Source organism: Rhinoderma darwinii, chromosome 4 (assembly GCF_050947455.1).
Source record: "Rhinoderma darwinii isolate aRhiDar2 chromosome 4, aRhiDar2.hap1, whole genome shotgun sequence".
NCBI lineage: Eukaryota > Metazoa > Chordata > Amphibia > Anura > Rhinodermatidae > Rhinoderma > Rhinoderma darwinii.
Window position 1 is genome coordinate 359,202,457 of NC_134690.1, and position 11,895 is coordinate 359,214,351.

The 11,895-nt window shown below is 39.3% G+C and overlaps 1 protein-coding gene across 2 annotated transcripts in view; it reads left to right on the forward strand.

The window, feature by feature from the left end:
• The window catches only part of LOC142761325 (uncharacterized), a 105,818-nt gene extending 96,315 nt beyond the window's left edge, over positions 1-9,503 (forward strand). For both annotated transcript variants that reach the window (XM_075864512.1, XM_075864513.1), the window contains one exon: positions 8,972-9,503. In XM_075864512.1, the coding sequence (XP_075720627.1) occupies positions 8,972-9,104 (133 nt within the window). In that variant the 3' untranslated portion in view covers positions 9,105-9,503. The remainder of the gene's footprint in view (positions 1-8,971) is intronic.
• Positions 9,504-11,895: the final 2,392 nt, after the last annotated feature.

Sequence of the window (11,895 nt, forward strand, 5' to 3'; positions counted from 1 at the left end):
GTGTGCTTGATTTTATGCAGCTGTTTGCTATTTGTGTGGCTGAAACTTTGGAACTCAATAATTAGAAGGGGTTTATATATACTTTTGCCAATATAGTGTACAATGGGGAGTTGTATAAAAACGAAAACAAATGAGGACTATAGAAGTTGCCAGTAATATTTATCAAAATATACAATGGGATGGAACAGGACCTGCTCTAGGTATGTGTGGACTTTTGGATGACAGGGTCTACCCCACACTCTGCTTGAAAAGAACCAAGGGAGTACAAGATCATCCATCTTAAACTTCTTTATTGAATTTACTTGTAGACTACATGTTTAGAGAATGGACCATGCCTTTTTCAGGTCTTCAGTTTGGCAAGTTTAGAGCATATTTACCAAGATTTTAATGAGCGTCCAAAGCTCCGCAGACCCTGGCATCAGGTTTGCCTGGTGTTGTCGCCAGCCCTGGTGACACCAGTTCTATTCTCTGATTTACTAATTTGTAAATAGAAGCCTTATTAGAAATGAAAGAAAATAAATATGTATATATTTACATATATACACACACTAAATGGTCGCTTTATAAGAGACACCTGTCCTTTCACTATTGGAGCCTCCCTGTATGGAAATTAGACTGATCCCGGAGTGTAGAATAAAATCAAGTGAGCAAGTTTTCCACGGATCAGTTTTATTGTGAATCTATATTTGAATCGGAAAATCAAGCCATCTGAGTTGCTTCGAACAAGACATGGTCATCAGTGCTGGAATAGCTGCGACCAGTTTTTCAAAAACTGCCAACCTTGTGAAGTTTTCTCGTGCAGCGGTGTTGAGAGTATACAGAGAATGGTGTGATCGAAGAAAAACATCCAGCCAAAGGGGATCCCGTGAAAGTTAACAACAGCAGCATGAACTGATAACCTTCCTGTCAGTTCAGGGAAGAGGAGCAATGGCAAGGGGAATGTGTTCTTGCCACACCCTGGATCCTCGGCTACCTGTGGATAGCTGTTTGAACAGTAGGGCTTACCTAAGCATTGTGGCCGACCAAGTTCATCTCATAATGGCAGCGGTTTACCCTACAGCAGGAGGACATTTTACCGGCAACTGAGAGAAGCTATCCTGTCCCCATGGGCCATTAATTCTACAGAACAATTTCAACACCTAGTGGAATCCATGCCACCACTAAATTCTGCGGTCATAAAGGACAAAAGAGATCCAACGCGCTACCAGATGGGTGTCTCTAATAAAGTGGCCATTCAGTGTATGTATGGCTGTGTGTATGTGTGTGTGTATATGAGATGCCTCCCAAAGGTAATGAGAATGATTTCCAAAAAACTTGTGCGATGATCAGAAGCAGAATCGTCAGTTAATTTCCCAAGAACTATTGGATCTTGTAACAACTGAGACAGACTTTTTGCTGAGATGAAACATTGTCTTTTTGTTTTAGAATTGTACTAAAAAAATCTGAGTGTTAGAGGAATTTTATATTCTTATCAAGGAAGAGTCAAGAAGTCACCTGAATAGAGATGTTGCGCGTCTTTATTCTTATCGATAAGGAGACAGTATGGCAAAATGTCTGCCTCCATCCTGAATGACAGAGTTTTTATACATATTCTAAGAATGACATGTTTGGACTAGTTCTTGTTACATTTTACTTCATATATCACAATTGACAACTAATTAAAAGTTAAACCTTTGTCCGGAAATTCTAAACTCCCTTTTTAGAAATTCAGCTACCCCCTCCTCATATATAATATCTTTATCTTAACAATAAAACATACTAGACATCTTGTTAGTCAAGGTTATTTTTACAGATAAGCATGCATACACATTTTTAGTCTTTATTAGATAATGTAATCATAAATGTAAAACTTTTCTATCATTCCTGCCTGTTGTAAATTTATGAAGGAATGTCATGTGACACATCCAAAACAGATTTTCTTCTTTAAGTTTTCGCCTATTTTTTCATACATCAGAATTTTGTCATGAGGTATTTCCAAGCCATCGTATTAAGTCCTCATTTTGAATCTCTTGGTACATTGTCTTAGTAATTGAAGTGTCAATGAGTCTCTGAATTAGACCCCTCATGCAGGAAAGGCAACAACATCCATGAGTTACAAGTATGGCTGCCACTGCTGCTAAGGAAGTCCATAGACTGGATATGTGGTTACTCCATTTTCCAACCCATTCTTCAAGCCAATTAGTGAAGATGTCATTTATTCCAGAGTTTTCCACAAGCTCCTCGGACAGGGAATTGAGTCCTTCCAATGCCTTGGTAATACTGCCATCAGGAGCTGTATTTTTGGGAATAAAAGTACAACAGAAGATACAAACATTTTGCAGATACCCCCTTTTTCTGCTAAAAACATATCCAGGGCCATTCTATTTTGCCTTGTCATTAAAGATATAGGTCCCAACGGATCTGCAATGTCCTTTATTGCATCCCTGGTATAATTAACAAATATCTGTTGATTGTAATAAATATAATTAATCCAGTCGATATTCTTATTTATTGTAGACCACCAGAAAAGTACAGACTCGAAGTCTGATGCAATCTGATTTCGGGCCTTAAGCTCATTTGGCACCCCTCGGGGTACTCCTATTTCATCTATGTATATTCTATGGTAAAAGGAACCTCCAGGGATAGACCGCTTATAGCGATTCAGATAGTCTCTAGGGCTTTTTCTCCTTCTCTGAAACTCAGGGGCTGAAAACAAGTGGAATGGCATCAGAAGCTGAACCAGAGTACAGCTTCCCTGCCACTTGGCCAGTAGCCTCCACATAGCCACCAGAGATCAGTCCTTGCCCTTGTCTGGTTGGTAAACTAATTACCATTATCGGTACCAATATCTATGGTGGTTTCACAAAACTCTTCAGTGAGGTTCCCTACTTTCTTACCTTGCCCATTCCTCAGAAAGCAGGTCTAGTTGCCTGGGTAAGCAACTACTAAGGGAGGAATTTAATTTCTCCCCACAGGTGGGTACAATAAAGAGAATGTCTTACATATTTGATCACCTGGATTATATGATGCCTTATATAAAGATAACACGCACTGCAGACCTTGTGGGTTCTCCTTATCTGATAGCCTGAAAGGTATAGTAGCCAGATGTGGCCTGGCTTTCACGCTAGCGATACAGTTAGTTCTATTATCTTGGATTGCAGTGTATCTCATCCAGGCTAACTAGTCGTTTTTATCACTGTAACCTGTTTCTAATGCCAATTTATCTTCATAAGTGAAGTTGGCCAGATAAAATATAGAGGGTAGGTCTATCTCTCGGGGCTAAAGGACTTTCAGTTACATCTTTTTTCTTAACTTCAATAAAGAAATGCCCTATAGGATCAGTACCTGAAACATCAGCTCCTATAGCATATAGTCCTTTATCCTTTTATTAGGATTTCGGATACAGTTGGTAGAACTTCTACAGGGAGAGGTAAATTTCTTCATAATAATTAACTTTTCTTTTAAAAAAGAGATAAATGGCAGACATCATGGAATATCCAAAATCATTATGGGCTGTGATCCATTGGGCCAAAGACCATGAAGAACATCACCTTTTCCCTAGGGTATTTACATAGATAATCCAAATGTAGTTATCTGAATATGCTAGTTTGTAAGAAATCCCATGCATTTGGTTAACACAATTCGGACCCCCATGGGATACCTAGAATAACTAATAACATTTTGCCCTGTCTCCTCCCAGGCTCTGGATGTTTTCTTCGCTGAAGTATGAGACCAGTCACTTCTAACAAATGACCACCCTTTGTAATCAGTCTTTTATAGCCTAGGAGGATAGTGGCAATTCCCTAACTACCTTACAGTGTGATAAGTGTATCCTAGGGGTACGTCCGATTATCTTTACGGCCTTAGGTGTGGTAAGCAGAACCTGATATGGTCGTTCCCAACGAGGATGATACCAGTGTTCTCTTTTTATAACTTGGATCAGAATCCAATTTCCTGACTTCACAGGTTCAGGTTCAGGTACAGGGTCACCTGGAATACAATTAGAGATAGAAACTTCCTTGTTGGTTAACATTTTTGCCATATATTCAACAAGTGTAAAATCAGACTCCTCATCCATCCTAGAGAATGGATTTAAATGTGGTATTACAAATGGTCTACCATACATCATTTCAAAAGGTGTCAACCCTGATGCTGTAGGAGTCACATGCATATTTAGGACTACTAATGGTAAACAATATACCCAATTCTTCCCAGTCTCTTCCATTGTTTTCTTGAGTTTGTTTTTTAGTATCCCATTGTCGCTGTATATTTTCTCAGGTATCCCAAACCTAGGTATTATCTGCTTTACCAATGCTTTAGCGACTGTGATGGCATCTGGGCTTGCTGTGGGGAATACTTCTACCCATTTGGTAAATACATCAATAATCACTAAGCAATATTTTTTAGCACTTTTATATCTAGAGTACTCCCAAAGGTGGAGCTGGAAGCACAGTCCTCCACCCGTTCCACATTTTGTATACTTTCTTACCATGTGCCTAGATCATTATGATCATATGGCTTCCTTCTGGATATGCCACACACCTTGTCCCCTGCAGTGGGGTTTTACCATAATCCCCAAATTCACTCTCATCTACAGAAGTCCCAAACTACAGGGACACAATATGGTGGTTGTCAGACCACCTTTAATAGGCAATATCATTGTACTAAGCCTTACTGCTACACGTCACATTCTGCTTCTATAACATAGCAGTCAGAGATTAGTAACTCAAGCACAGGCACAGAAATATACATTAGAGAAACACTCACTATATATATATATTATATAGTAAGAAGGTGTAGAAATATACAATAGAGAAACACTCTTATAGATACAAAGAATCAAATCATCAGTCAGTACACAAACATTCCCTGCTTCACTCTCTACTAACTCCTGCTACTGAGTGTAACACGGAGCATTAGACGATACAGCGGACCTTTTATGGGATTCAGAGACTTTTACCGTCCCTCATAGCAGACAGACAGTTCAGGGGTAACCCTTCACTTGCCTTATACATTCACACACCTTTCAAAGGTCCTTCTATTACCCACTCACTGTATTGTTAGTGACAGAACAGTCCATACATCCACATCACAAGAGAACACAACATAGAAGTATAGTAGAAAACACTTATAACCCCAACAGAAACGATGCAGAACTTATGTATACAAAACGAGTCATACAAACACTTCTATCTTACTTTTCCTAATTGTTAATTCGCTAACTCACTCCTGACTACGAGCGCAACAATAGTCACAACGTGGACGTGCAAGAGTGCTGTCCTGATTCGCGGACGGGAGTGGTTACCCGCCACTTCACACACAGAGTTTATAATAAAATGTCTCAACTTAGACCCACGTTCTGGTGGATAAATCTGTAAAACACAGAGAAACTATACCATATACTTCTGTTCATTCAAACAGCAAACATACAATTAGTATAACAATATTACATATTTTACAATATTACTCATATTCTGCAATCTATAATATAAACCAAAATTTTCCTATGAAGATTGAACATCAAATCATTAATTACAGCAGTTTATATAGCCAATGTGACGTATGCGACGTATGCACACCAGGAGATAGGGAGACTTAGTGTACAATACCACTGGCTCATGTCTACATAATATAATGCGGTAAAGATAAAGGTTAATTTATTATATACAATGGTTAGCGGAACAGATGGAATTCCTGTGACTCCCTGTCTGGTAACTCACACAATAGAATCAGTATAACTTCTGCTCTCCCACAAGACACATCATCATTCTCCATGTTAATACGTTAGTAAAAAGTTTAATTTCTTAATGTTTTCTATCACACTCAACAATATTTACAAGTATTATGCTGATCAGTCATATACTTAATGTTCCTGGGTGTTTTAATAGTATCTTTTCTATGAATTTGTCCTGGTAACAGTTTTACCTAGGACCATACCTAATCGGACTCCCTTATACACACAGGGTTTTATTTATTTAACCCTCATACATTCAATCTTCACAGTCAAGGAGTCTCATATATGTTTCATATCATACATTCACAGAAGCATAAACCTATACACATTATTACCTTACACAGCACAATTCAGACACTTAGGCTATGTTCACACGGGGTATTTTGCAGAGTTTTTTGACGCGGAAACCGCGTCGCAAAACTCGGCAAAAACGGCCCGAGAACGCCTCCCATTGATTTCAATGGGAGGAGTCGGCGTCTTTTTCCCGCGAGCAGTAAAACTGCCTCGCGGGAAAAAGCGACATGCCCTATCTTCGGGCGCTTCCGCCTCTGACCTCCCATTGACTTCAATGGGAGGCAGGAGAAAGCATATTTCTCGCTGTTTTATGAGCGCGGCGCTCAATGGCCGCAGGCGAAAAACGGCGCGATAATCGCCGCGAAAATCGGCGTGCAGGGAGAGGAATATCTGCCTCAAAGTTCCAAACGGAATTTTGAGGCAGATATTCCTCCCCCAAAATACTCCGTGTGAACATAGCCTTACAAAGACAAACAGCTGTTTCCCTCATATCTCAATCATTCAATACTTTTAACCACAATATTGAACTTTACACAACAAATAATCATAACACTCTATAATCCTTAATCTATAGGAGATCCTCCAAATCTCCAAGTACTTTATCTTTTACGTGCTGCACGGAGTTATTTATTACCTGTAGCCTTCTCACATAGGCTATGGACTACTAACCTCGAGAACCGATATTCCCAGGTTTTTATATTAAGACCTGTGCTTAATATAACAAAGACCCAGTCTTAGTACCTAAGGACCACTTAGGTTTTTTTTTTTGTTTCCTTTTTTTTTTGTTTTTTTATCACATAACCTTATAACATCTAAATACGAAAAATAATAAAAACATATATAAACAAATTTATATTACCTTTTATTCAGATGAAAACTTGAATCCTCAATTCCTCTCTATACGTTCTTTTAGAATCCTTCACTCCAGCCCCCATACGTCCCATAAGACTGGCCTCTATTTGACAGCAATTAGCTGGAGGTCTTTCTTTTAGTGAGCTCATAGAATAACTCACCCCGTGCACGGTAAGCAGTCCTCGGGAAGACGAGGGGTCAGGAGATGTTGGATTCCCGGCTTCGAAGGACCAAATGTTAGAGCAATTTTATATTCTTATCAAGGAAGAGTCAAGAAGTCACCTGAATAGAGATGTTGCGCGTCTTTATTCTTATCGATAAGGAGACAGTATGGCAAAATGTCTGCCTCCATCCTGAATGACAGAGTTTTTATACATATTCTAAGAATGACATGTTTGGACTAGTTCTTGTTACATTTTACTTCATATATCACAATTGACAACTAATTAAAAGTTAAACCTTTGTCTGGAAATTCTAAACTCCGTTTTTAGAAATTCAGCTACCCCCTCCTCATATATAATATCTTTATCTTAACAATAAAACATACTAGACATCTTGTTAGTCAAGGTTATTTTTACAGATAAGCATGCATACACATTTTTAGTCTTTATTAGATAATGTAATCATAAATTGAAAACTTTTCTATCACAGAGTTCAGCATGAAACACTACCAATTCACCTTAAAGAGAACCTTTCACCTCCCCATACATGTGCAGCTGAGTGCAGCATGTAATGGGGAGGACTGTACAAACTATGGGGCACTATACATTTTTTTCTACCTCGCTCCATTATTTAGATATCGGTGCCGTTATATTTGGCGCCCAATATTTAAATAACCCCCTGAACATTCAACGGGGCGTGTTACTATGGCTGTGACACTGTCCAATCAGATAAGGACAGTCTCACAGCAAGAGCGAGCAGAGAAAGTGCACGCTCTCTCTTCAGCTTTCAGGATTAGTCTTCTGCCGAACTGGCAAGGGGGCGTGTCACTGCTACGGACAGTGTAAGAGCTGTGGAGAGGAGCTCTCATCTCTTCAGCTCTTGCGAGCGATCGGTCTTGTATTGTCTACGGAACTGGAAAGGGGGCGTAGCAATGACACGCCCCCTTGCCAGTTCGGCAAAAGACTAATCTTGAAAGCTGAAGAGTGAGAGCGTGTGCGCGCGCACACACTCTCATCCCTCGCTCTTGCTTTAACACTGTCCATATCTGATTGGACAGTGTCACAGCCATAGTAACATGCCCCCTTGCCAGTACACGCTACGTTGACTGTTCAGGGGGTTATTTAAATATTGGGCGCCAAATATAACGGCACCGATATCTGAAGGTAGAAAAAAAATGGAAAGTGCCCCAGGGTTTTTTTGCAGCCCTCCCCATTACGTGCTGCACTCAGCTGCACATGTATGGGGAGGTGAAAAGTCCTCTTTAACCGAAAAAAGCCTGCATGAGGTAATCGAGTGTTAAATAAATGCTCATCTTTTTATGGACTGTCAAGGAGTCGTTCAGAAAGGGAAGGGTTTTGCCAAAACGTGGATCCTCGACATGACAATGCGCCGAGTCATACATCATTGGCTTTGAGGGAGCTTTTGGCACAAAAACATCCTTACCCTTCCTCACCCACCCTATAGCCATGACTTGGCAACGTGTGACTTTTTTTTCCCCAAAATCAAAACTCACCTGAAAGGACACCATTTTGGTACTGTTGAAAACATCCAGTCAGCCGCGAGGAGGGCTCTGAACAACCTCTCACATGAAGACTTCCAGGACTACTATGAAAAATGGCAGTGTCGCTGGAATCGTGGTGTTCAGTCCCAGGGGACTTACTTTGAAGGAGTTCGAGCCTAATGGTTTATGTTAATGTTAACTTTGTCACTATGTAATGTCTGATATTGTTTGTTTCATGTTCCCTCTAAATTGTAAAGTGCTGCGTAATATGTTGGCGCTATATAAAGATTATTATTATTAAAAGGATTTTTTGGGAAATCATTCTCATTACTTTTGGGGCGCACCTTGTATATATTTATATAGGTCTTAACTGTAGGTGAATGAGTTACATTTTGTACAAACTTTATTCTATTGCTCAAAGAACTAATATATTGATTTCTTCCTGGCAGGAGACGAGAAAGGAACCTGCTACTTGATGTCATGGTTATCATGTATGAGAGAAGATGGTTTGTGGAAGAAGCTGTGCAACATGTCAGAAGAGCCCTAAGGAAATGTGGAGCTCTATCACTTGGTGCACATTAGATGTGGAATACGTGCAATATTTAACAACCGTATCATAACCAGTGTATTGTGACAGTAACACAATGGGGATTGTGACACATATTGACATATATGGTTAAAAAATTGAACTGACCATTTATGTTGTAATAAAAAAATATATTTGCCAGAAATTTTTAAAACTTTAACATTGCAACTCTGCTTTTATGTATTTTTTTTGTCATAGAGTAATTATATGTATTGTGTTAGATTGTAGTGAAGTATGGGTGACAACTAATTAAACTTCTATTGTGACCAAGCTTTCCAAAACTCCTTAATATGTCTACATCCCCTGTTCCTATACAGCTTCATTGCCGGACATTCGGTTGCCAAGTTGGGTGACAAACTTTTACTGAAACAGATGTTGAGGGGAAATGCTCATCAAAACCAATAAGATTGACTTGGGCATAATAAATGTAAATACTGAAGATGATGATAGTTAATGAATTAATGTAATGCATTTTCGCAAGTATTGTGCATTCCTTAGTTAGAGAGTCCCATCTCTTCCTTTATTTTCACAAGAACTGACCTCATTTACTTAGTAATATGATGTATCATTACCTATTTTCATTGGGAAGATGAAGCACCCCCTTCATTTTTTTGATGATTGAAAGAGATCAGTCCTCCACCAATCAAACATTGATGAACTATCATAAGGAGAGGCCATTAATATTTTAGTACTGGACAACCCTTTTTTAAGGCTTCCGTAAAATGGTAAATCAACGGTAGTAGGTGCACTTTTGTTTCGAACCTAAAGTGCAGATCAAGACCTTGCCTTGTGCAGATGCCATGAACTACATGTCAGTGACCCATCTCGTTAATTTAGAAGTGCCAAAAAGTGTCTACATCCGTTGACTCCATGACTCCTCAAAAGCAATGAATCAAAGGGAGACCTGTAACTGCACATAATAACTAACCCTTATTGGGGTATCTTCTTGAAGTTGATTTTGAGGACATGACCTTTTAAAGAAGCACCCCATCTAAAGCCAGTGTCTGGAATTGGCAGGGGTCTTATTTACAACCGATTCTGGCAACCAACTCATTAAAAAAAACAAAAAACAGTTGACAGAGAGATGACAAACTTGAGCCTGTCTCCCTGGTGCTTCCTTAGTTTCAGAATGGCAGCACATGCACCAGACCAACCGGACAGTAGAAAGAAGTGAGGCTGAGGTCTGACAGCGCTGATTTCTGTCATTAAAAGCAGTTGCCATGGAGAGAAATATTATTGTCCCCATATTAATGAACATTTGTTGAATGATTTTGAGTATGTTTCCAAAGAAATTATTGGCAGTATGAACATTATTGGCTAGCATTAATTGGAAAATATATATTTTCACATATTAAATAGTTAGGAGAACATATGAACCCAGCTATAACATTGTTGTACCAAGTCATTCTTTTGTTTAACAAATCTTCTTACACTCCTACTATACGACAGTCCAAAAACCATTCATTACAATGTATAACCCAACTTCTTCCTAACCAAGCATATATATGACTTATGACTGTACAGTAATTCGCTACCATCAGCCACTAGACATTTAAGAACAGAGAAGCAGACATTGCTAAATTTGGGGGGGGGGGGGGCGGAAGAAGAGGGTTTGTATTTCTAGGAAGCTTCTGTCTCGCGTGTTGTATTGAAAATACCAAGTATGTCATTTTATAATGACTTGTATTACACCTACAATCTAGAGGTCAAGACTGTATGGCCGGTTTCCTACATATATCTTTATATGCTGTAGGCATGTTTGCATGTCTATGGTACTTCAGAATAAATTTAATATGCCACAAAATAGCCTTCTAGTCTACTTTCTGAGCCCTTCAAATGAACAGGATGGTATTCTTATAGGGTGAGATTTGTACAATAGGAATACAGTTAGGTCCAGAATTATTTGGACAGTGACACAAGTTTTGCCATTTTAACTGTTTTCCAAAACATATTGAATATCCAGTTATATAATCAATATGGGCTTAAAGTGCAGACTCTCAGCTTTAATTTGAGAGTATTCACTTCCTAATTTGAGGAAGGGTTTAGGAATTACAGCTCTTTAATATGTAGCTGCCTCTTTTTCAAGGGACCAAAGGTCCTGGAAGTAGGTGTATCAGTATCTAAGTCTACCATAAAGAGAATACTTCACAAAACAAATACAGAGGGTTCACCACAAGGTGCAAACCATTAATCAGCCTCAAAAATAGAAAGGCCAGATTAAACTTTGCCAAACAACATCTAAAGAAGCAAGTCCAGTTCTGGAACAGCATGAAGCGAAGATCAACCTGTACCAGAATGATGGGAGGAAGAAAGTATGGAGAAGGCTTGGAACGGCTCATGTGTGATGGCATGGGCATGCATGGCTGCCAAAGGCACTGGGTCACTAGTGTTTATTGCTGATGTGACTGAAGACAGAAGCAGCCGGATGAATTCTGAAGTGTTCAGGGATATACTTTCTGCTCAGATTCAACCAAATGCAGCAAGGTTGATTGGACGTCGCTTCACAGTGATGACAATGACCCAAAACATACTGCAAAAGCAACCCAGGAATTTTTAAGGCAAAGAAGTGGAATATTCTGCAATGGCCAAGTCAATCACCAGATCTCAACCCGATCGAGCTGCATTTCACTAGCTTAAGACAAAACTTAAAGAGGCTCTGTCACCAGATTTTGCAACCCCTATCTGCTATTGCAGCAGATAGGCGCTGCAATGTAGATTACAGTAACGTTTTTATTTTTAAAAAACGAGCATTTTTGGCCAAGTTATGACCATTTTTGTAGTTATGCA